Source organism: Phocoena sinus, chromosome 10 (assembly GCF_008692025.1).
Source record: "Phocoena sinus isolate mPhoSin1 chromosome 10, mPhoSin1.pri, whole genome shotgun sequence".
Taxonomy (NCBI): Eukaryota; Metazoa; Chordata; class Mammalia; order Artiodactyla; family Phocoenidae; genus Phocoena; species Phocoena sinus.
This window is the reverse complement of record NC_045772.1, coordinates 25,334,406-25,360,800: the sequence shown is the minus strand read 5'-3', so window position 1 is coordinate 25,360,800 and position 26,395 is coordinate 25,334,406. Positions and strand designations below refer to the sequence as shown.

General features: G+C 45.1%; 1 protein-coding gene across 1 annotated transcript; it reads right to left on the bottom strand.

Annotated features, from left to right (window-relative positions):
- Nucleotides 1–924: 924 nt before the first annotated feature.
- HAL (histidine ammonia-lyase) lies at nt 925–25,586 on the bottom strand. The gene is given in 22 exon segments (XM_032645864.1): nt 925–2,511; nt 4,937–5,006; nt 5,089–5,197; nt 8,957–9,091; nt 11,602–11,767; nt 11,844–11,909; nt 14,546–14,626; nt 15,722–15,780; nt 15,878–15,973; nt 16,937–17,084; nt 17,737–17,784; nt 19,698–19,837; nt 22,222–22,261; nt 22,264–22,326; nt 22,328–22,350; nt 23,189–23,226; nt 23,519–23,585; nt 23,661–23,748; nt 23,841–23,915; nt 24,257–24,284; nt 24,391–24,451; nt 25,340–25,586. Coding segments are annotated over 22 exon segments (1,989 nt in total). The 3' UTR covers nt 925–2,370.
- Between the last annotated feature and the right edge of the window lie 809 nt (nt 25,587–26,395).

The following is a 26,395-nucleotide window of genomic DNA, read 5'->3' as shown; positions in this document are numbered from 1 at the left end:
TGTCACGGCTCTCAGGAGAGAAAGCGTTTTCTCAAGCCTGCAGTAAAATTCTTCTGTCTCATTGGCCCAAATTTCAACCTCCGCTGTCTCTTGAACTAATCACCCAGTAAAGGGAATGCGACCCCCTTGAGACGAACCAGGCCTGTGCCCTGAGCTGAAACGAATTTCCTCCAACTCTTTTTGTGGTTTTGTTTTTTGGTATAATTTCAGTGTTTCCATTTCATAAGTTAATACCTTCAACCAAAGTAAACCCCCAAATGCAAAATGATCATGCTATTCATGAGATAATTAGAAGGTTTAATAAAAAAGCTAATCATCCAGGGACCAGATTCAGAAAGGAGACGCAAGTTTAAAGTAGTAATGAAAAGTAGCTTCCTGGGAAGTTTTCAGGTTATGTGTGGAATTTCACGTATGCGGCAGACCGTGACAGCTACAGCCCCCAAACCACACGCCCACGCCCTTGTGTGTTACTCTCCCAAACTCACTTGGGCTCGATGCGTGACTTGCTTTGGGCAACAGGACATTAGCAAATGTGGCACAAAAGAAGCTTGAAAATCCCTTGCGCTTTGGGGTTTGCTCTGTGGCTGCCCCGAGAGAACAGGTGAAGAAGCCCAGGTGAGCTCACTGGGGCAGAAATCGTGATGCCTCCAGCTCTTCTGGGCTGCTCAAGGGGGAAGAGAGAGAATGTATACCGAATCAATCACATTTTCTAAAGACACTTTGTACCGTGTGAACATTCACTGACGAAATCTTTCAGAAATGTAATTAACTGCAGTTAGAATAACCTTTCCCTGACAAGGTGTTAAACTTTGTTATAAAAAAATCTAAGAATACAGCAATGACATAAGACAATTGAGACTTAGTTTATTCCACATTTACCTTGAAACTCCCTTGATGGCACAGTACAGAGCTGTGTAGAAAACTCAATGACAGAGGGCCCCGGAGGACCGCGCGGGCCTGTGGGAAACCAACCCGTCCCGTACCAGTGACGAACAGCCATCAGACCACTGGGTTTACTGACTCCACTGCAGCTCGTGGATAAGAATGAACAAACTTCATTTGTGTGTTTACATTTCAGCAAAGAACAGCATCAAGAACCACCTTTCGGCGAACAGTTTCCTCAGCACATTTTGCTTCACTGAATTTTGGTTTGCACTCCTGTCTCTACCTTTCCTGTGGACAGGCTGCAACCTAAGAGGAGACTCTACCGTGAAAAGGCTGTAATCAGGTAGGCAAGCTGGCAGGTGTGCCTGTCCTTTCCTTGACCAGCTGCCGTTGTTAGAGGCCTGGGGTCACATTCCGGCACTTGGAAAGCGCCTTGCTTATGTTTGCACAGAAGGGTGCAAAGTCACAGCTTCGGGAAGCCAAGAAGTCACATGACCCATCCTTCATTGGGACAATCACACTTAAGCCTTTCCAGCAGGTTCTTTATCTTCTTTGGGGGGAGGGGAGGGAACAGATTGGGTAACATCCTAGGGCGCATCTGACCTTTGTCAACGGGGCCTTGTTTTAATGATTACTCTTATAGAGAGGGGGTTGGTTAACTTCTGAACATCAGATTCCTTAGCTGTGAAATGAGGAGGCGCCTTAAGCTGGGTTATTACAAGAATGTGAATAGAGTACTAACACATGGTAAATTTAATAGCAATAACACTAACCTCCTACTCCAGTTTAAGCATCTGAATCCTTTTTCTGATATGTGTGGTGACATCTGATAAATATGAAATGCACGATTCATTGAGAACCACTCCCACAGCAATCTTTATATTCATTCCTTAACTCCTTTACACGGAACCTCTTCTTGACCTATTGACTATTCTTTAGTATGATTCCATGAGTGAAAGAAAAAGCAGCTTAAGAACTAATTATGACTTAAAAAGTGTTGTTTACAAAGACATATTAAGGAACATTCATCATAGCATGGTACAATCAGCCAAAGTTAACTAGCGGAGAGTTTGACAAAGCAAAAAAAAAAACCCAAACAAACCCAAAACAAAACAAAAAGATTCACAAAAGTCTAACGTTTCTGGAAAACAATGCCCTCAATCTGTCTCAAGATTTGAGTTCATCTAATATTGAGTCAAAGGTCCATGCAGTTGTGGTCAGTCTTCTCACCCTTAGAGTGAGTGGCCTGTAGATTTCATTAAGAAACAAGAAAACTCCTATAATCTGGAAACACCAGCTGCATCTGTAACCAGTGCTAGATTTAGTAAATGTGATACTGTCACCAGCCTAACCAGAGCAGGTATTAGAACCGAACTAGATAATTGATTGATCCACCTGAGAAAGTTCTCAGGCCTCTCCTTCAGCATAATACTGTTTGCTGTTAAACTAAGTACCATCTGATCTGCTAATGCGTGACAAAGAGCATTAAACATCCTCAGACTCTGGGATTTTGGTCGATTTCTTGTGCAGAAATTCCAGTGAAAATGCTGTTGGAGAAACAGGTCTTGATTCTGGAACATGCTCCATTCTGTATTTTTCGATGTATGGTGCAGCCACTTCCCAAACCTGAAAGTCAAAGCGTTGACAACGTTGTTTTCACATGCCATTAAACATCAACTTCACGTGAGGTCAAAACATTATCTCTGACTGGATAACACAGCAGCTGCTTGCTTGCTTTTATTATAAGCCATTTGACACATGATCTGTCAATGAGTCTTTGGTGGCTTTAACAGCTTTAAAAATACAAAGTCCAAAATGTTTCTAAAGTTACCATGAAGGTTTTCAGCTGCTTTACTCTTCTAAAGCAAAACAAGCCAGGAAACAAACGAAGCCTAGGGAATTCAGTGTGGATGGAATTAAGGAAAGTCGCTCAAGGATGGGACTGTGTGTTTTCTAAGGCAAGCCTTAAATGATAAGAGGCAGTGGATTTTCTCTTTGCTCTCTTTCCATGCCACACGCCCTCTGTTCTTTGGACCCTTGCTACTCAGAACGTGGCCCCTGGACCAGCAGCGTCAGCATCGCTTGGGACAAGTCAGAATGTCAGCCCCACTGCAGACCTACTGAGTCCGAGCCTGCACTTTAACAAGATCCCCTAGAAATTCATGTGCACTTAACAGTTTGAAAAGCACTGTTTCACAGCCTTGTTTAGTGTTTACCTCCACCCACGAACCTATTTCCTTTCAAGCATAACATCTTCTCAAACTAAAGTCCAGCTTTTCGTTTATATTATAGCTGCTTTTTATCTGGTTGGCCGCTGACAGGGAAGGAGCATTTCCTATTCTTTTGTATTACCTTAGAAAAGGTATTCTTTCAAAAGCTAGCCTCCTTGAAAAGATATCTGCCCCCCCAGGTTCACTGCACTATTTACAATAGCCAAGGCACGGAAGAAACCTAAGTGTCCATCAATGGATGAATGATACAGAAATTGTGAGACACACACACACACACACACACACACACACACACACACTGGAATTTTATTCAGCCCTAAAAAAAGAAGGAACTCTTGCCATTTGCAACAACACGGATGGATCCTGAGGGCATCATGTTAAGTGAAATAAGTCAGACAGAGAAAGACAAATATCGTACGATCTTACTTATATGTGGAATCTAAAAAAAAAAAAAAAAATGAGCTCATAGATGCAGAGAACAGATCGGTGGTTGCCAGAGTGGGGGTTTGGGGGAGTGGGTGGAGGGGGTCAAAAGGTACAAAATTCCACTTATAACGTAGACAAATCCTGGAGATGTCATGTACAGCTTGGTGACTATAGTTAATAATACTGCACTGTATATTTGAAAGTTGCTAAGAGAATAGGTCTTAAAAGTTCTTACCACGAGAAGAAAACGGTAACTATGTGTGGTAGTGCATGGTAACTAGACGTACTGTGGTGACCATTTTGCAATATATGCAAATGTCAAATCATTATATTGCAAACTAATATAATGATACATGTCAATGATATTTCAATTAAAAAAAAGGCTGAGCTCTCACACACCTCTCTTCTAGCACCAAAGTTGGCAGCAAGCAAGGGAATTCCCCTCAAAGGGTACAGGGAACACTTTGAAATGACAGGGGTGAAGGTCAAAGGAAAACAATTGTTCCCCAAGAGCAGCGCAATGGTTCCAGGGGAAAATCAAGCAATTCTAGGGAACATGATACCTACAAATGAAAGGCTTAAAGAACTTTAAAACTACATTTTAAAAATGAGTCCGCATTCTAGGCATCTGTCCCTATCAGATGCGTCTGCAGTCAGTGTAGCCAGAGGGAAGAAGCAATAAAGAGACCCTGTATCTCACCCAGTGTGATGGGGCAGGACACACCAGTACACTAGACACATCCAGATCCCTTTGAATAAAAACTCGGGAAATTTGTTTTCTCTTCAGGTCTATGCAGTCACTGAACCAGGTGGTGGTGGTGGCAATAGCATTACAGAAAGAGAATGTACTTTTTTTTTTTTTTCTTCTGTACGCGGGCCTCTCACTGCTGTGGCCTCTCCCATTGCGGAGCACAGGCTCCGGACGTGCAGGCTCAGCGGCCATGGCTCACGGGCCCAGCCGCTCCGCGGCATGTGGGATCCTCCCGGACCGGGGCACGAACCCATGTCCCCTGCATCGGCAGGCGGACTCTCAACCACTGCGCCACCAGGGAAGCCCGAGAATGTACTTTTAATAAGAGAGAACCTTCTTGATAGGGAGGAATCCATGAACCTTTCATCTCATTTTCTCCCCACAAATACTTGTCCCCAAATTCCATTTAAAATTCATTCCAGCTTCTAATCCTTAGATAGTCCATGTTTGGGTGCAACATGGGACACTTAAGAGTGTATCGAATAGTTTCTTAGTGACCTTGAAAGTTGCATGAGTACCTTTTGGTTCACTTCCAAGGAACAGCCAGAAAGCAAAAGAATATGAATGTTTTTCCACTCTCCACTCCCACTTTGCTTTCCCATAACGACCCCAAACTAAGAACTAAGCCAAGTAGCCAATTTACCTTCTGCTCTATGAGCAGTCTGTGCGCTGCCTCAATGTCTGGGGCCATGAAGCGATCTTTTATCCAGGGCCTGTAGAGGCAGCACATCAAACCATGAGCCAGGGTTCAAAGTTCTAAAACTGTCACTTTCCAGGAATCTGTTCTGACTTTACCTTACAACTGAGCGCACCAGGTCATAGACCTTCTCCAGTGGAGTGGTAGTTTTCAAAGGGCGTAGAAACTCTATCCCTTGGCAGGCTGCAAGAAGCTCGATGGCCAGCACTGAAACAAGGAAGGACGAGGGGACGGCTGATTAGAGTCTGACTTCATGCTTGAGGGATATAAATCCCATGCAAGCTGACGGCCATCGCCAGCCAACTAACAGATGGTTGGTTCTCCCAGTCTATGGGTAGAATGAAGATCCCTTGGTATTTGGTTACCATCTTAAATGTGCTTTTCTAACCCCTTGGCTGCACCTTTAATGGTGAGAAAGGTAGGACTATCCAGGTAAATCAGCTTTCCCCTTCTCCCCTCAGCTAATCAAGATGGATGACCTGTTTCCTATTTCCACCTTTGTGTAAATTTTAATTTGTTTTCAGTCTTACTGTTCCCTACGGCCTGAAATACCTGGCAGATAGACTTTCATCAAAGGATTGAAGGAGCCAGTGAATGAGCAGATGAGTCTTTGGTTGCCCTGGAACTAATTCTCCAATGTCTGTTTCAAACCTTCAAACTTAAAGGCTCCCAAATCCACTAAAACTGAAATTCTAGCCATTGGCATCTTGCCAACTTTAAGTTTCTTGATAAAACAATCTCTACACTGTCTTTTCCTAGCTATGAACGCTTATGGGATGTACCATACCTTGAGATCCACTCTGAATATTGAAATCTAAATCCCTCTACATTTGATAGAGTCTAATGAAGAATTTTTTATAGAAATATAATTCAAAATTAAACCACTTTGGGTTCTGTTATTTGCCAAGAAGTTAATTTAGAAGCTTAGAGGCCACTTAAGTGGTCTCTTGATCAGGCCACTTAAGTGGTTAACCAAAATGGAGTATTAAAAACATTTGACTTCTTGTCTTAAAATTTATAAAGCACATTCCAAACGCTGGTGAGTACAGACAGGTCACGATGGGAGAGGATGAAGTTACAGAAGCCATTAGGACCTGGAAGAAACTTCACATCTTCTAGTGCAGTCCCCTCACTTTACACGTAAGGAACTGGAAACTTTGAGAAGTAAAGCATCTAATTAAATAAGTGCTTATGCTTATTTCATAGAGCTGGAGCTCAAGATCAGAACTGGCTAACCTTCCTGATTCGCCCTCACCCACATGACACAAACCTGGCCTCTTGGTTGGAGACATGTGAGTAGGAAAATGGCAGATTTTGCTAGTGCATATAACAGACAGCTTCTTAGATGGGTTTGCAAGATAAACGTGATTACATGGCAGGAAAACCTTGAGTAACCGTCTCTCAGCATTCTGTTAACTGCTCTTCGTTGCTATTCACAACCATAAGCTCTCCCTGATGCCATCAGATGGGATTTAAAAACCACACACTTCATGGATACAGATGCAGAGGGTTCAGTGTATCTTGATTTACCTGGATTTTAAAAAATACGTTTCTCGTTTTTTTTGAAATAAGCTGATATTCAGTGGCCTAATAACCACCTTCGCCCTTCCCTTCCAAAAATTTAAATACACTTAATCTATCCTAAGAATCATGGAGATACCTTCTAGTTTCCCATGAATAGTTTCTTCACCTTAACAGAGTATGGGTCACATGAACTAAGACCAGCCTGAGCAAATAAGTAATAGTTCTACTTAGATATATTGCAAGGATGTTCTTAAAGTTTTCAAAACTGACGCTATTCATTTTATCGACATCTGAGGCTAACTTATACCTGTGTCCCTTCCACTAAGAAAAGACTGCTTCTCCTGACCTTACATCCCCTTCCTTCCCACCTCCCCACCATCCCCTGGCCTTGACTGATGTCCGTGCTTGGGCTTCAGACTCTCTCTCACTCCTGATCTTTTTTGGACCGCCGCAGGGCATGCGGATCTTAGCTCCCCAGCCAGGGGGATGAACCCACGCCCCCTGCAGTGGAAGCGCCCAGTCTTAACCCCTGGACCGCCAGGGAAGTCCCCACACTGGGCTTTTTAAGCTCCTCCCTTTGAAAAGTTTTCCCTCCTTCCTCCAGTGGGCTGGTAACATTTCAGGTCTTCTTTTCCCCTGAGTGCAACCGCCTCTCTGTTCCTGGTATTCTTCTCACCTGACCTCCTGCAGCCGTCAGCTGCCTCCACGTAGAGAACTGCCCTTCATCATCCATCCCAGTTCTTTCCTGAGTGTGGGCATCTGTACATCATTGTGATGCATCCCAGAACAATTTATTTTGTGCACACACATCCCCTTTCCTTATTAAATACTGCTCGCCTCTTCCCAGTTTGCTGGCCCTATTCGTTTCAGGTCTTAATCTTAAATACTCCTTTGGAAATGCCTTTTCTCATCCCTTCAAACTAGGTCAGTTTCAGTTACAGTAACTCAATTCTTTAGTCAGAATTTTGTTAAGTGCTACAAAGAGTTGCCAAGTTGTTGTTCAATGTCTTCCTCTTTAGGTAGACTCTAATTCCCAAGAGGGCAGAGAATACCTCATTCACCACTTAATCCACCGTGCTCAGTGATACATGCCTTTCCACCTGAACCAGGCCAGACAGGGAGGAGAAGGGAGTGATAGTAAAGGGTACAAGGTTTCTTTCTGGGTTGATGAACATGTTCTAGGGTTGATTGTGGTGTTGACTCACAACTCTGATATATTCACAACTCTACTAAAACCCACTGAATTGTACAATTTAGACGGGTGAATTGTATGGTATATGAATTATATGTCAACAGAGCTGTTACCAAAAAAAGAATACTCACCTCTCTCACATTTATCTTAAAATAGTGGTATTCTTTTGTTAGCCAATTGCCTCCAATACAGTTGCAAAAATTTAGAAATTTAGAGAATAGTGCCTAAAGGAAGGCAGTTTCTCTTTAAGAAACCAAACAAGCAGTGATTAAGAAGGCTGGAAGGGGTTGACTTAACAGGGCTCCACCTATGAACTCTCTTTGCTGAGAAGGCTCAGCGGCCATGGCTCACGGGCCCAGCCGCTCCGCGGCATGTGGGATCTTCCCGGAGTGCGGCACAAACCCATGTGCCCTGTATCGGCAGGTGGACTCTCAGCCACTGCGCCACCAGGGAAGCCCTCGTCAAGTCTTTAGGACCAACTGCAACACACAAGAAATGATGGGACAGAGAACGAAAGTACCACCACGAAGAAGCTCACAGGTAAATCCAGAATGTCAGTCTCTGTCAGAAAACTGACGTGGTTTTTTAACCAGTCAATGGCATGAATTTAAAAAAAAAAGGGAGAGGGGACTGTTGTAAATGAAAAGAAGCTTAAAACCTTGGCCACCAAATTTAAAAGGTGGGTCTTGAATCCTGATTTGAACAAACTGTAAAGACGTTGAGGTAATTTGGGAAAATTTGATACCAAGACTTATTGTTGATTTTTGTCGGATGTGATAATGGCATAATGGTGGATAAGGAAGTTTGTATTTGAGAGAGAAAGTATGTAGGAAGAAAACATGACAACAGGGATTTGCTTGAAAATAATTTGGGAAAAGTAAAAAAAAAGAAAAAAAAATGAAGCAAATGTGTTAATTGTTGAATTAGAGTGAGGCATATGAAGGTTCCTGGTACTAATCTCTCCACTTCTGAATATGTTTTAAAATTTTCATATTAAATAAAAAAGCCAGCTGATGAACTGGCTTCGCCAGCAGGTGTGGTTCTTAATCTTCACCGAGCATCAGAACCACCTGGAGGGCTTGCTGAACCCAGCTTGTTCTGCTGTCTTTCCTAGGGTCTCTGATTCAGCAGGCCTGGGACAGGCCCTGAGTTCCCAGGTGATGCTGATCCTGCCAGTGGGGATCCCACTCTGAGGACCACTGGCGTATAGTTTATCAGGGAGGCCTGCGTCCCGGCCTGGCTGGGGTTACCTTGCTCCACGTGCTCAATGACCCTGAGGGCTTTCCTTGCTGCCCATCCTCCCATGGAGACATGGTCCTCCGTGGCGGCACTGGTGGAGAGAGAGTCCACGGACGAGGGGTGGCATAGGGCCTTGTTCTCAGAAACTGCAAGAGGCCAGAGAAGTTAAGTTAGGGACATACTTACGTATGTTCCTAATAGAAAAATTGCCAAAATGACACATGGCTTCCCAAAGTGCTCCTCTGCGTGGGATACCCTCTCCAGGAGCTCTTGGTCGTTAGCAAAGCACCAGGTGGTCCAAAGTTACTTTGGGAAAAGGAAGAAGGTTGGGTTTTTTGGGTTTTTTTTCCCCAAAGTGAGAAGGACTCTAAAACTCTAGTGAGTTCTGAGATAAGACCGGGATGGGAACCCTCATATTACAAAGCCAAGTTGAAAACACTAGAAGCATTTAGCATGACAGGGAGACTCGGGATAAAAAAGGTGATGGTCATTTCCAGGTATTGGAGGACAATCTGATTATGTCACCAGAGGAGGTGGGATCAGAATTTGGGCGTGGCGTTTGGGGATTGAGGCTGGACCCACAGATCTTGAGTGAGAAGATTTACAGTCGAGGCTGTTCAATGATGACATAAGTGGATGTACTGGGTTTAAGCAAGGGCTTGATGACTGCAGGGATGTCTTGGGGAGGTGGGGGGAAGTCTAGAGTTGGCCTAGGTTGCTGTCTCTCAAACTTTATCGTGCAAATGAATCACTGGGTCTTGTTAAAAGTGCAAATGTTGAGTTTTAGATGGGGGCTGATATTCTGCTGTTCTAACAGATTGCAGGTGATGGCTGTATTTTGGGCCAGAGGACCACACCTTAAGTAGCAAGAACCTAAATCACAGAGTTCCTTCTCCCCAGCTTCAGAAGCTGGGAAAGGTCAAACGCACAGTCTTTTCCCCTCTTTTTTTGAACTTTGAGAGCAGCTCTGAGTGAAGCTGCAGTTCTTTTCTATGCTATAGGGGATCCTGAGATAATATACTGTAAACTATGGTGATCCACTCATCCTGGTTTGCCCAGAACTTTCAGGTTTCAGCACTGCAAGTCCTGGGCCCCTGAACCTGCTATGTGGATCACCTGGTTTGGTGGGGCTTGTTCAGAAACGTAACTTACAAGTGGCCAATAAAAGAAAACCACCAGTTTTATTACAATGAAAGCAAGCCGAGCAACTTCAGATGACAGCTAGGGCAGCTAAACACATCCAGACGAGGCTTCCCAAATTCATAATGCTTCTCTGAAAATCAATTACCACCCCCCATGTTAATGTGAGAAGTTGCTGCCCCTTAGAGGGATCTTTTAGTAAGGAGGTGAGTAAATAGAAAATACTGGACAGAAAATGAACTCAGTGGCTCTTTGTTGGCTGTGTTGAGTCTTAGTGTGAGACTTAACTGAGGAAGGGGTGAGTAGTAATAGTAACAACAACTAATATTAATTTAGTGCTCATGACACTCTAGGCACAGTTCTAAGGTATTCCACACATTCATTAATTTAATCCTCAAAACAGCCCCGTTGGGTAAACTTATCACCCCCATTTTACACAGGAGTAAACTGAGGGTCAACAGGATTAAAAGACTTGCTCCATATCACGCTGCTGGTAAATGGGCAGAGCTGGGATTCGGACCCAGAGTCTATGCTCTTATGAGCCACTATGCTATCTGGCCTCTTGGGTATGTTTGCTAGAAAAAATACCGGATGCCCAGTTAAATTCGAATTTCAGATTAAAAAAACAAATAATTTTTTAGTACCAGATAATATGCTGAATAATTCAAATTTAACTGGGCAGCCTGCATTTCTATTTGTTAAATTTGGCAACCATATTTTAGGATTACATATCGATTAAAAAGAGATGCTCATTAAGTGAAGTGAGAGCACAGATTTGCAAGCCAAAATGCCTGGGTCTGAATTCTGCTTCTTACTAGCTGTGCAGTATTGAGTAGGTCACTTAACTTCTTGTATCTTCAAGTATTCATCTTTGAAATGGCGGAAATAATAGTACCTGCCTCTTGGTATTGTTTGACGATTGAGTAAATATAAGTGAAGCCCTTTGCACTTCCTTTGTGCCAGTCTTTATTCCGATGTTACTTCTCTGTCCCTTACAGTCTCGAGTCAGAAATCTGCTACATTAAAGCTCAATTTTCATCGAGGGCATCTTGCTTCTTATAAGCATTTTTGCATGTTGTAATCACATCCTTACGTTTTTAGTGGTTGGTATGTCTTACGGAATGTATCCAAACTTTAATCATTTGGATCAGTTCAAGTTTCACCAGTAGCTATAAACATCTTTTGCTTTTTTCCTTCTGATAATCTTCAAATTGAGATTAGTGAAAAAACTACATAGATGAAGTTCACATGTGAAGTCACATTGCTTCCTACAGAGAAATCACGGAAACCTCCTTATTTACAACCTCATTAGCGTGTTATTATGTTTCAGTATAATGTTGCCTAGGTTTTATTTTATATTTTTTTTCTCTAAACCTGCTGCATTTGTATTGAGGACGCACATGATGAAGGTGGTGAAAACGTTAGATCTCAAAGACAAAATGTGACACTTGTAGGTGAAATGGAAAGGCCTTTAGGTGGATAGGCTTGCATTCTGGGCAAAGTGCAGTGTCCTTACCCAGGGCTGCAGCTGTGCAGTGGGCTATCATGAATCCAGAGTTCAGACCACCTTCAGCCACCAGGAAGGCAGGCAGCTCGCTGAGGGAGGGGTTGCAGAGCCTTTCAATTCTTCTTTCACTAATTGCAGCAAGTTCATGGACGCCAATGGCCAAATAGTCCAGGGCCTGAAAGAGTGTCTCGATTCAGTCGGCCTGTATTAGAATATGCTTTCGGGGTCAGGAGCAATTCTAAATAGCTTACTTTGGCTGGATATTCACCGTGGAAGTTTCCTCCAGAAACAGTCTCTCCCCTGCTGGCAAAGACCATCTTTCAAAATAAGTTAAGGCTTTCACATAACACTTGGTGATCACTTCAAGTATAACTCTTTCCCCAGTTGCTCATTTCTAACATTGAGGTGGTAGCCCTTGTACAAAGGTAGGGTGGAGAGAAGGAGAGTCTTTCCACAGGCAGGTGTTGACATGAAGGGGTACAAAGGTAAACAGAACAAAAGAAAAACCTTAAAGATGATTGTGTCCACCCAACTGGGGGTCAAAGAAACATGAAGCATGAAATGATGTTTTCTCTTGGGATGAGAGATCCTCAAGCACCATAATATTACTAATCTGGTGGTCTGTACTTGCCCTCAAAAAGTTTATAACCTGAAACTAAGAACAGAGATCAGGACACCAGTTTAAAAGCAAATTCTGGGGCTTCCCTGGTGGTGCAGTGGTTGAGAGTCCGCCTGCCGATGCAGGGGACACGGGTTCGTGCCCCGGTCCGGGAAGATCCCACATGCCGCGGAGCGGCTGGGCCCGTGAGCCATGGCCGCTGAGCCTGCGCGTCCGGAGCCTGTGCTCCGCAATGGGAGAGGCCACAACAGTGAGAGGCCCGTGTACCGCAAAAAAAAAAAAAAAAAAAAAGCAAATTCTGTTTCTTCAATGGGCACTGCGAGCTTGTACTCCATCGAAGAACCTGCTGAACAGAAGATTTTGCTGAAGAGCAACCACCAAACTGTTGGAACAATCAGTTCTGAGAAAACTTTCAAACCTTCTCCTCACTGATCCTGGGGCAGTGTTCACAGCAAATGGCGGCCAGGAGGTCATTGCAAACCCACTTAAGTCAGTGGCAACTTTGGACTCACCGAACATTAAGACTCTCAGGGATCTTTCCACTCCATCATGTATTTTACTTAAGTCAACAGGAACCCTGACAGAGGCAGCGAAAGACTTTCCAAAGAGCTAATTTTCACCTACTGGACTAAAGACTATTCACAACCTATTAACTAGGAACTCAATCTGTGTAGGAAAGGTTCTGACTTCCAAAGAGGTAGAGGTGCATGTGTTACTTAAGTTTGGAATTGCCCTTTTCTGTGCATATAACTGTGAGCCTCTTAGACCTAGCTCCTGCCCTTTTCCATGGACCCGCCCCCAACGACAGGCCTTGGTTTTCTCTGAATCCTCAGAGCAAGTGATCTCTGCACCAATTTACAACTTAAGCAACATCTATTGTTCTCTAGTTGTTCCAAATTTGTTTGTTGGCTACTAGGTTATAGCAATTAGAAGTTTACTCCTATAAACTATGTAATAGATGGTCTACATATGCAACAGAAGATTGAGAAAAATATTCTTTTGGGTAACACCAGTATTGCTGGAGAACTGCCAAATATTAGCCCACTGGAAATTCATCCACAATTAAGAATCTTTCACTGAGAAAGTAAAGGACTTTCGGCTGAAATTTTTGCTGAGGCACGTGGTGGGGGAAGAATTTAGCAGGGAATGATCCTCCCTCCCTTGGCCAGTAATTTAATGGTCTTTTTGTTTATTTGTTTTGCTTTTTATTACTCTGTAAGATACCCTTTCAAGTCTAAATTATGTAAGTGTAGAATGGATACCTCTGCTCTACAGTGTAAGAAATAAGAGATGAGAGAAGAATGCACAGAGTTCATGAGAACTACTTCTCCATTTGGGGGTGGATGGTGTTGAGGAGGGTTAGTGAGTTGAGGGGTGTTTAGCTTGGGTCTGACTTAACTGTAAAACAACCTGAGAGGACATAAAATGCACATCCTGAAGTAAGCTTGTCAGAGAAGCCACATTGAAAAGGTCTAGTGAGAAACCTTATACAGCTGCTCTCTGCTAGCCCGGGCTGTGCAAGGCTTTTAGGGCTTACTTTCTCCAATGTTAAGAACTGAGGCAGATGTGGGGTAGGAGAAATAGATTCCTAAGGGGTTGGATGGTCTTCAAAGGCAGTATTGTCTCTGTGAAGACTCTGCCTGTGTGCCTCCTGCCCGATCACATTGACTTCTGGGGGAACTAAGCCATCACAGAACCTTCCATAACAAAAACGAGATGACGCTGAGATACCCACACCGTGAAGGGAAAGAAGGGCTCCATCCTTGAGAGACGGAAGCATTGTTACTCTTTGTACAAATATGGGAACACTGATTTGAATAAACTCCATGTCAGAAATAAACTCAGGATGAGGAAAGCCATAACTCTTTGATCAATTCTTAGGTAAGTGTTAAAAGGTTGCCTCTGTTTAGTGCACCATGGTATCACTAGCCCTAGGAAGGCTCACATAAATGCCATCCTACCCAGGGTCTCTACAATCACACTTGTGATGTAGATCTTCATCCTTCTACCAACAACCTCAGCAGTGGGTTTTAGGGAAGAGGTCTTCGTGAAACTCTGCACCCAATGTTGGAAATACCCCCTTTAATCTTTCATCTGTCAGTTTTGGAAGCACAGCACGTTAGACTCTGAACCTGAGACTAGGTTCACAGATCTGCCTCTGACACTTACCAGCTTGGCTCTAGAGCAAGGCATTTAACCTCGGAGCCCAAGTACGTAGTCTATGAAACGGAGCAACAGAGAGGCTACACAAAACGATCACTTAGATCTTATAAAGATCTTAAAATGACCAGCTGGAATTCTATAATCACAGCTTAGTAAACCATCAAAAGATACAGGATTATCTGTAGCACTGTTAATTTCTGTGGTAATGATGTTCTTCACAAATGCTATTGTGTCGTTCACCACACCGTGGATCTAAAAGACAAGATCAAATGAGCTAATACATGGAAGACACTGATAATGGTCCCTGTCACATAGTCTGATATTCTTATTAGAATAGCAAGAACATTTAAACTGGGATTTATTCTTACTGTGGAGCTAATTTGGCAATTCTTCCCCATAGATATTTTCAGTCTAGCTAAGCTAGAACAGAACTTGCTGAGAACAAGGAAAAGAGGGTATTTATGCTAGGGAGGACTCTTTAGTACCCTACAGATTAGAACTTGGTACAACCTGAAATTTTTTTTTTTTTTTTTTTTTTCGATACGCGGGCCTCTCACCGTTGTGGCCTCTCCCACTGCGGAGCACAGGCTCCGGCCGCACAGGCTCAGCGGCCATGGCTCACGGGCCCAGGCGCTCCGCGGCATGTGGGATCCTCCCGGACCGGGGCACGAACCCGCCTCCCCTGCATCGGCAGGCGGACTCTCAACCACTGCGCCACCAGGGAAGTCCCCAACCTGAAATATTGTCTCACTCTTGAGATGCACGTTAGTCCGTCACTTAACTGCCATTTGCAGATGAGTTGGAATGTCTGCAGTGTAGGTTGCCTCATGCCAACCCAGGTCATCTGCATTTTATACTTAAAGTTATGACTCACAGATTCATTTATAATGGTTTATGTCTGCCTAGTAAATGCAGATAAGATCTAACCATGGATATGCCCTTGAACTGTGGTTAGATTTTCCCATGAACGTTCCTGGCAGACTGGTTCTAGTTCTGTCTAACAGGCAGAGCCAGTAAAACTCCATTAACTGGTTAGGATGATACTATTACTAAGAAGTTTTTAAAGTTAGGGCACTAAACCAAAACAACAAGCTGCCCGTCGGACTTCTCTACACGGGGGTTGAGCAAAGTAATTCAAAGGGAAACAAGCAGCTTACCATATAGAACAGAAACTTTACGATAATTGGAAAGTGGAATTATTACATAGATATCATTTTTAATAGAGGCAGTAATGAAATCTGGACTACCATTGACCATTACATGATTTTCTAACACCTTCCTCTCTTTCTATTCCCCACCCCGACAAACTGGGGGAAAGAATAGAAACTTGTTAGCTTTTTTGTTTACCTGTGGACAGCAGCGCAAGGTGTAAGCGTCCTGAACACGATCACAGAACCTGTGACTTTCTGTGGAAAAGATACAGGGATGGCAGGGGGCATGTTAGCAGTTCTTTCCAATAATTTCCAAAGGCAAATAAGCTCACTCACATAGGCACGCCCAGACCTGCTATTTCAGATGGGTGGTGATCTGAGTCCAAGAGGGACCGAAACCGAAAAGCGACTTCAACTTGCCCACGATGAGGGCGAACAGCGTGAATGTCTAGAATTGATGAAAGAGGAAAAGTCTGAGCAATTCTTATATTGAATGAACTACCATCGCTGGAACAGAACCATCCACTGTGCTGACACAGCCCTCAAAAGTCCAGGGGTCCTTAACCATAACTCAGGATTAGAAACTTAACTCCAAAGCAAGATTTTCCTTATGGACTTTATTCTTTCTACTTTAAATATCTGAGTGCAAACTATGTGTTGAGATCTCTGGGAATTCAACTCAAGACACTGGGCCTACCCTAAAAAGATTTAGGCCCATAATGGAAGGGAGCTCAATAGTGGCCTAATTTAACTAAGTCATTTTTAGATAGTTTTTTTGGTCCTACTACATATAAGAGTAGGGAGTCTTTCCAAGTCATTATTTTCTAGAAAAGCTACCACGTCTACAGTTTTTCTCTCCCGATTTTCAAGTGGGGATCAGTGCTAATCCTACTCTAGCTCTCAAATCCTGCCCATAGATTCTTAAGACAACATGTAGTTTTTTTTTTTTTGCGTTATGCGGGCCTCTCACTGTTGTGGCCTCTCCCATTGCGGAGCACTGGCTCCAGATATGCAGGCTCAGCGGCCCAGCCGCTCCACATGTGGGATCCTCCCGGACCGGGGCACGAACCCGCGTCCCCTGCATCGGCAGGCAGACTCTCAACCACCGCGCCACCAGGGAAGCCCAACAACATGTAGTTTGATGGGAGTCAGAGCTGGTGATCTGGGGCAGGTCACTTAACCCTCTGGGTCAGCATTTGTCTGTGAAACACGGTCGTTTCAAGGGTCAAGTGTGACGTAACTTAGATGAAGCTGCAGCAGTCCTACGAAGGCACAGGCACTTGGATTTTCTTCTTCCCTACCATCTACCCCCACCACTCCTGCGTCTGAACACCTTGACCAGCCTCCCCTCCCCCCCTGCACCCGAGCTCTGCCTGAATGAATAGCAAACCAACGGAAGAGCCATGCTGACCAGTATCGAAGGCTTTGGTGGTGCCCTTCAACACCTCGAGGGTCAAGGACGCCACTATGTCAGCCTGCCGAGCAATGGCACTGGCTCTCTCCACAGCTTCACAGCCCAGGGAGGTGATCATCTGCGTCCCGTTGATGAGCGCCAGACCCTTTGTGGAAGGGGAGAGAAGTTTCCAAACGCTGTTTGTTGTAACAAGTGTATGTGCAAGTTGATTTCATATCTTTTGCTTTCATAAGAGAAAAGTTAGCCTGTCAGTTGAATGACGTTGATCCATGGTTTCTAAAGTGCAGGGCAGTAATGCTTATTTAAGTATGCAAGGATGAAGTGCCATCACATGTGAGATCATTAGTATAAATCTAGCAAATGGAATCGCTGTTAAGTATCCCTGTCATTAAGGCAGCAGTGGTGCTCCAATGTAGATGGCATATCAAATCTTTAGCTCTTAATTATGCTGCATTTCTTCTTCAACTTCTCATCATTATAGACAAGACACCTTGAAAAATTTCTGGTCCGAGACTCTTGGCTTAGAGCATCCCAAGGGATGTTGGCTTACAGCATCTCTTAGGGGGCCTTAGAGATCCTGATTTGAAGTTTAAGTTCTTCTGTAAAAGAACCCCTAGGCATCTGTGGCCTGAAGAGTCTCTTCAGTGCTTATGGCAGAGCCCTTTCTTCAGTGCCCAACTTAAGCAAACATGGGAGCTAGGTTTATTTTAAGAAACCAGTGAGGCTGATATTAAGACTGAAAATAGCTATTAAGTAAAGATTTGTTAAAGCGAACAAATTTTCCTTAGTCTCCTTACCTCTTTTGGCTTCAAAACAATTGGTTTCAATCCGTGAGCTGCCAGGACCTGTAGAATGATTTAAAAGGTAAAAATGGGTATCAAATGAAATACCAGCATATCTCTAATTTCATGTGGAATCCAATAAAAGGCTTTTTAAGTCCAAAGGTCTGTCTTATAAAAGATTAGACCTACGTGAATTGGTTCTGTTTATCTTCGCTGGTCTATCCTCTAGTTCCGTTCTTTAGTCTGCAAGCAGACTTAGCTTTCGAGTAATTTTTGTACCTACATCAGGGGCTAGTGTCTACAAAATCAGCCCTGAATGTTGGTTTCTAGGTCCTTTGCATTCAGTTTCCACTTTAGTGATTCACTTTTTTTTTTTTTTTTTTTACTGCTGCTTCCTGAGCAGAGGCACATCCAGATGCACGTGTGCTAAGGCTGAGCTCCAAACTCTGTCCACATTCCCTGGCCTCCAGAGCTTGACCTAAAAAGTCCTCCACCCTTGTCCTACTTGTCTGAACACTAGCAGAGCCTCAGAGCAGGGCTTCTCACTTGTATGGCAAATGTGTGAGCACCGGTGAAGAGGGACTTATGGGCCCGAGAGATGGACACAGAATCCTGAGGGGAAATGGGCAGAATGATCTTCCCCTGAAATAAAAGAAGTGAAAGCAATCACTAGGTTAAGGTCCCTCTAGGGGAGAAGGAAGACACAGAGGCAGGACCACTGACTCCATCAGTTTCACAAGCTTATTAGAATATCTATCACATGATTAACTCTGTCCCAGGAGTGGGGCTGAGGGTAGGAAAAATGGAGACAGACAAGCTCAAGGGCAAGCACAGTCATAGTATGTTAAGTGTAACAGGAGGTAGGAAGTGGGTAGGGTTCCGTGGAAAATAATCACATAAGATGCTGGGAGGGCACAAAGGAAGGGCAAAAGGGACTTGACGGGGTGGGCCTATAGGGAAAAGAACCAGAAGAGCAGAGAGGGAAGTTTCTCACAGGACTTATCAGAAGCAGGAAGAGAAGAAGGGACATGGCTGGTCCCTCTGCCTAGGACACAGGGCACTCCAGCCGCAGGCCACCTCTCGCTTCTGTGATGTACAGTGTTGCTGGGAAGGATTTGGCTGGGGCGTGTGGATATGACAAGCAAGACTCTTGTAAGCCACTTTAATTTAGACATCACCCTGAGGGCAGTGAGAAGCATTGCACGTTTTGGCCAGGACACGCCTGGATTTGCTCAGTGAAGGTGGTTGTGGAACACTGTACATAGAGAAGTAATGAAGATCAGTCCTGCATAGAAGGAAGGTGATGTAGAACCCAAACTCCCGAAGGACTATCTGTTCCCTTAACTTCTTCCTCCTTGGTCCTCTGCCCCTTCAGTTACTGTTAGGGGACCTCCCAGCAAGAGATCAGAGACGACACTTCAAACAGTTCTTGGGGCAGCTCTGATGAATTTGGAGATGAATGAAGAAAAGATTAAAGCTTTATCAAAAACAAGCCTTTCTGATTGGCCACCAGATGAGCGCTTGCGGGGGGAGGGGGGAGTGGAGCCTCCTTTCCAGAGGTTATAAGTCAGTGCTATGATCCGCAGCTCTGTACCTATTAGACCAGCAAGTAAATAAACCTGCAACAACATGTGACCTCCTGGACAGGCACTGGAAATGTTTTAGATGCAGAATAAATTCCCGCAATTAACACTGGCTGCTGTACCTTTTTACCAAGGTGATCACCAAGTCCAGAAGGTTGACAGTTGCACATGGAAGCAAAGAGCCTTACCTAGTTTGACATCTGTACTGCGCTAAGGCTGAGCTCCTGACGCTGTTCACGCTTCTAAGCTTCGGTTGTCACAGCCATAGTATAGGGATAACATTGGCTCCCTTGTTGGGCTGCTGTAAGGATGGAGTGCTAGAAAGCATGCAAGTACACCTGGTGTCCAGCCTCGGGAAATTACTGCAGGTGGAAGCTGTTATTAAAATCTTACGTATTTAGCGTCAGCCCAGCCACTCTTCGGAGACCACATCTTCCCTTCCCCAATTAGCCCGAGAGCAAGATGAGAGAGTGGGGCCAGGTCTCCACTGGCACCAACAGTTCCTTTCTCTGGAACATAGGGCAGGCAGGAGGCTGGGAGAGAAGGAGGCACCGGTTACTTCAAGAGTACTTCATTCTGGCCATCCTCGCTTTAGGGAAAGACAATTCCTCAAGCACAACTAATGCTTAAGGGACCTGGCTGAACTGCTATAGAAAGAAAAAGGAGAGGGGGAGAAAGAGAGAAAGAAAGGCAGGGAAGAGAGAAAGGAGGGAAGGAAGGAGGACCCTCCCTGGAGCAAAGCTTTCTCTGTAAGCCACTTTAAGTTTAGACTTTATCCTAAGGACGACGGGAAGCGTTACAGGTTTTAGCCAGGACATGCTCGGATATGCTGTGTGGAGAGGTTGGGAGAACACTGTACATAAAGAATTAAGATCAGACTGCATGGAAGAAAGGTGATCTGGAACCCGTACCCCCATAATGACTACCTCTTCCCTTAACTTCTTCCTTCTCCTTGGTCCTCTGCCCCTTTGTTTACTGTTATGTACATGTTCTAATCTGACCTAGAAATTTCTAGAAATTCTAGCAATGTATCTTAAAGATGTATCAGGAGCTAGCTGTTATTCTTTGCTGCCTTATTTCTAAGAACATAAAGTTGAAAATGATCCAAATAGGAATTAAGAGACTTTCATAGGACTGATTGGTGTATGTAGCCATTAAAAACTATTGGAGGGCTTCCCTGGTGGCACAGTGGTTGAGAGTCCGCCTGCTGATGCGGGGGACACGGGTTCATGCCCCGGTCTGGGAAGATCCCACACGCCGCGGAGCGGCTGGGCCTGTGAGCCATGGCCGCTGAGCCTGCGCGTCCGGAGCCTGTGCTCCACAACAGGAGAGGCCACAACAGTGAGAGGCCCATGTACCTCAAAAAAACCACAAAAAACCAAAAACTGTTGGAGAATGTTTGAAAACATGTAAAGGTTTACATTAGGAAAGTAATACAGGGACTTCCCCGGCGGTCCAGTGGTTAAGACTTCACCTTCCAATGCAGGGAGTGCGGGTTCGGTCCCTGGTCGGGGAACTAAGATTCCCCCATGCCTCGCGGCCAAAAAACCAAAACATAAAACAGAAGCAATATTGTAACAAATTCAATAGAGACTTAAAAAAATACATTAAAAAAAAGTAATACAAATTGTTCTAGAAAGATAAGGTGCACCAGGTTTTTAACCGGGGTTCTCTGGGGAGGTAAAGTCATAGTCAATTTGCTCTCTTCTCTTCTGCCCAATTCCTGGTCACCCAGTCTGCCACCTCACCAGCACTTATACATGGACGTGTACTGTTTTGGAGGAAATTCCCATTAAGTTACTCAAAAAGGAGGCGACATTTCCAAGGTAAACTCAGACTACTGATAGCAGTTTTTTTTCCAACTGCTATGTAATGTCAGTAAGATAAAGCAGTGCCACCCACAGGTCAGCTTCCAGGTCATAGTTCACCCTGGGGAATTCTCGGAACTCACCCATAAAGCACAGGTGGGTTCACGGCGAAGGTGCCCTGTCTGGGATTTTAGGCTTATGGTTGGCAGACTGGGTGGAGTAGAAGTAGGTGTTGATCACTGCTGGTTGGTTCAGCACAGCCTTGTATACTACATATTGTTCATTCAATTGCTATTCACTGATTGGCATATCACATTTATAGGTCACTTGTAGCCTATAGCACAGAAAATCTAGCATGTGCTTTGCTCTATGTGACTGCCCAGCCCTGCTTTTCCTCCCTCTCCTTCACCCCAAAGAGTCCTCGAGTTTCCACTGACCTAGAATGTTTATCCTTATTTGTGGGAAGGGACAATGGCCTCCCACGCATGTCAAATCTCATCTCCACACTAGAATTATCCCAAGAAGCGAGCTCCAAAGAGTTGAACTGCCTCCTATCTTGGCACTAGACAGCTTCCTGATCACAAGCAAGTCTTTCATCTCCATATTTCTGTTCTACCTTTGTAAGAGACGGAATTTCAGTTATTCAAGTCTGGCTATCCCACCCCCTGGGGAGCATGAAGATTTCAGATTCCCAGGCACCAACCAGAACTACTGAATCCATCTTTGGGTGGACATCCAGGAATCATTATGTTTCCCAGATGATTTGATGCAACTTCCTCTAACCACATTCAAACACCACTGAATCCAAGGTTGTCTCAGCCCTGAACTTAAGGCCAGACTTAAGGGGCTTATTCTAGTCTTAAAGATGCCAAATGCTAAGTGAAGGCTGATAGAGAATGGGTGAAAGTCCACAGGAGAAAGAGTCTCTGCCTCACTCCTACCTTGCACCCCCATCTAGCTAACCTCCTTCTTGCCAAGCTCATTTTCCACTCATCTCCATTAGTTTATGTCTTCTTTTCTCACCAGTTTCTCACCACCCCATCAATCAAGTCTACCTGTGGTACACACACAGCCTCATCGGAGGGTCAGTTGGGTATCTGTTGCATTACCATTAAATACTTCGATAACTTGTTTGAGAGTCCTCCAGGGAAAATGCCACTGTATCCTTTGGCTAAGACATTGATCCTTAAAGCCAAGAGCATCCGACATCTCTCCAGGGATTAGTGGCTTCCCAACACCTACAAAACAGAATTGATGTTTTCTCCAAGAAAAACAAAATTTTTTCCTTCTCCCAGCCGTCTCCATCTCAAATTTCTCGCCACATCTTGGCTTAGATACTTGCATTACTTTCTCTCCTGATTCTCTTGCTTCTTCAAGTCTCATCTTCCAGACAGATATGAGAATCCAGTTTTGCTTCTCACTTGCCCTTCTTGGAAGCGTCAGTGAACGCCCCGCCCTCCCTCAATACCCTTAGAATAGCGTCTGGACTCCTCAGCACAAGCTCTCTTGCAGTCTGATGGGATTCTTGACAGACTTTCCCGTCTCACCTCGTCCCGAACAACTCCTCCCTCAGTTCCAGCCTTAATTTCGTCCCCTGACTGCATCACTCTCTTGGCACGACGGTATTCACGCTCCCATGCCAACCCCATCCTTTCACCTGGCCCATTCCTGTTTCTGAGATTCAGTTGAAAGGCGGTCTTGTGTGATGCTTTCTGCTCCCCACCCCCCCGCCCCACCCCGGTAGCAGAATTGGCACCTACTCCTTGGAATCCGCTAGCTTCTGGACGCTGTTAAAGGATGCCTGACACTGTGCTACGCGGTCGTCCGGGTACTGGTTCCAGGGCCCCCAACCCAACCCCCCTGCAGATACCAAAATCCCTGGATGTTCAAGTCCCTTATATAAAGTGAGGTAGTACAGTCGGCCCTCAGGATCTCCGGGTTCCTCATCTGTGGATTCAGCCAACATTCCAGGCTGCTTGAATCTGGGAATGCAGAACCCGGAGATACCGAGGACCGACTGCACTTCATTCAAATCCAACAAGATCTAGGAGGCACTGAATGTTTGGAGTGAGTTACCTGAAGAATGTGAACGTACTAGGTTGACCTGGAGCTCCCTGGAAGAGAAAGAGAAAAAAACCCTCTTAGATACCTCACCGTGAAAGTGTTCCCTCAGCTGGGAACATAGTTAAGTCTTTGGAGGGACAGAATAGGCATGATGGGGCACTGGAAGAAACCAGCAAGTCTGTGTTTTCTATATCAACTCATGTGTGAGTTAATCCGAGCCTCACCCTCCTTATCTGTAAATTGGGGCAAATGTTAATTATTTCTGTTGTTGAACGAAATCTCCAAAATGAGAATAAGTGGCATGTGACTGTGTGTGTGTTTGGTGGGGAGGAATCAACTTACTCTAGTTTACTGACAGGAATTACAGTTTCTGCAAATTTCCCAAAACCTGTAGTAATGCCGTAAACAACTAGAATAAAAACCAGACGTTATACAGTTAGACACAGGCGGCATCTTTAAGCCTATAAAAAGAACTGCGTAATACAAAGAGAAAAGGATACCAGTTTTTCTTTCACGATGCTTTCTATGACTTCCCTGGAGTTTTGCACCTTCTTTTCAGCAGTGGGGGTGAGCTAGGAAAACATTGGTCAGAGCTGAACACGTCAAAGATTTACACGTGCCGCAGAAAAGGTCAGAGGATGTCCTTCCCCTCCCTCCAGCATACCTTGATTTTGTAGTGTCCCTTGCCCAAGTTGACCAGATCCTCTGTGGTCAGGCTGTCCCCATCTAAGGCAATGTACTGCACAAAAGAAGGGAATCTCCGTGAGTACAAACAGCTTAGTCGCTCAAACAAAAGAGTAGGGAATCTTGAAGCAGAATTAAGCTCTGACCCGTCAGAGATTTTATCACTGCTATCAAACACTCATGTGCTAGTTACAAAGACAGCTTGCTGAAGAGGAGGTTGAGGAAGGAAAATTAGAAGTGGAAAAGCATAATGCCTTTCCCTATTACACAGAGCTGGATAAAGCCCTGTCCTCACTGATGGTGCCTGGTCATATATTTTGCTAGCCCTCCCCCTCCTTAAATGAGGGGTGGGGGGACTTAATTTTCTTAAAAAAAAGGAAGTGGTTTGAAACTTACCTTTTCGGGTTCCCGGTATTTGCTGTATCTGTAGCCAGGTAAAGGAAAATGCTGGGTAGTGTGGAAAAGCCCCAGCCCCATCATTGGTAACAGTAGCCCCCAGAGCAGACCAACAAGCCTGCAGGAAAGGATACAGGTAAACTCCTTCTGGTTGCGATGGAATGAAGTCGGAAGACATGGCATCCCCTTCTATAACTGAAACAAGGATGCAAGAGAGACCCCTTAGGGATCACAGTGGAGAGCCACTTTTGGTGTTACTGGTAAACCAAGCAAAGGGCTCTTCAACTGCCTTCGGAATTCTACAGAAATGGCTGCTTTAAAATGACTTCTCATGCTTTAAAATTTACAAAGGAGGAGAGCAAAAGGCAGAGATGTAGGCGCCAGGCATGCACGAAAGGGTTTAAATGAAAGTTCAAGATCCACCCCCACCTCCATCCCCATCACCGGCTTTATTTTGTTTTAAATCTATTGTTTTAATATTTAAAATATATTTAAAATTTAAATCTATGGGATTTTTTTTGTTTTTGTTTTGCGGCATGCGGGCCTCTCACTGTTGTGGCCTCTCCCGTTGCGGAGCACAGGCTCCGGACGCGCAGGCCCAGCAGCCATGGCTCACGGGCCCAGCCGCTCCACGGCATGTGGGATCCTCCCAGACCGGGGCACGAAGCCGTGTCCCCTGCATCGGCAGGCGGACCCTCAACCACTGCGCCACCATGGAAGCTATCAAACTTTTGTTTGATAGTTTCATTAAACAAAATAGATTTAATTTTGTTTTAAATCTATGCTACTGGTCTCCAGTCTGGTGAGGTTCTTTTGAAGGGCAAAGGGATTTTCAAAATGATTCGGTAACTGCAAAAGGCTTCAGCCCTGCGGTCTTGAGTTCAAATCTAGTCTTTGCTACTAGTAAGAAGTCTCCTCCTTTCCGAGTCGGCTGCCTCGTTGTAAAAGGTGGATAAGACTCCTGCCTTCCCCGCAGGGGTGTGCGAGAATCCTTTCCCCGTCCCCGCCCCCCCACAACTGGGGAGGACAAGGGACCGTCCCTCCCGGCCGAGTGATTCGCACCCCTTCCCTCCGGCCACTCACCCACTTCCACGAACTCGTTGTCCTCCAGGGCCACCTCCAGCGGGTCCTCGTGGTCCAGCAGGCCCAGGCCCTTGCAGCGGCGCACGAGGAAGCTCACATTGTCCACCGAGGCGAAGCCACCATTGTCTGGCTTGTTCTTGATGTACCTCCGCACGGCCTCCCGGCCCAGCCAGCCCACCGTGAGCTGCGCATCCTGGCAGGGCACCGCCAGCCACTCTCCGCGCACGTGCACCGTATACCTGGGCATGGTCGTCCGCTGGCGACAGTCACCGGGAGGGGAGAGTTTTATCCGGGAATGACTACCGAGGTGTGGTTGATAGGGAGAAGTGGGATGGGCTTTCAAAACACGCCCCCTCCTTTGCCTTTACTCATTCACGCATTGGACAAATATTTATTGAGCGCCCCACGGTGTCCCTTTGATTTTTTGGCAGCTGAGCGAGGGGCAGGAGAGTGGGATGCAGGCCGCCTTTCCACCTGCCCTCCAGGTCTGCTGCCAGCAAGGCCTGGGTTCTCCCGCCCTCGGGTCCTAGAGCCTGCCGACCCTGCTGCTGGCCCTGTCTCCGAAGGGGCCCTGATTCCTCCCTCCCCTGGTCTCTGTCTGCGTTCTCCTCCATGAAGGGCAGCTTATAAACACCATGTTCCTGTCTTTATCTGGAATTACTCAACTGTAAAATGCTCTTCACTGGCCAACTGTGACACCAGGGAGTGTGGCAATCTTCATGCATTTGTTTATTCCCAAATACGTGTTGAGCAACTCCGCCCTTACCACTATGAAGGTTTTCTGAAGCTGTCCCTCCACAAAGGGAGAGGGCAAGGCCAGAGATCATTTTCACAACTAAAGGTCACCATTTTGGTGACAGCCACTGCGCTTGGACTCCAGCTCCACTGCTTATTAGCCTGGAGCAGTAAGTTATTGATTAGCCTCTGTTTCCTCATCAAAAGGCAAAGGGGCTAATTTCCTCACTGCAGTGTTTGCAGTATCTACCTGGGATCAGATCCTGGTCCTGCCTTTTCCCAGCTGTGTGACATTTGGGCAAGTTACTTGACTTCTCTGGG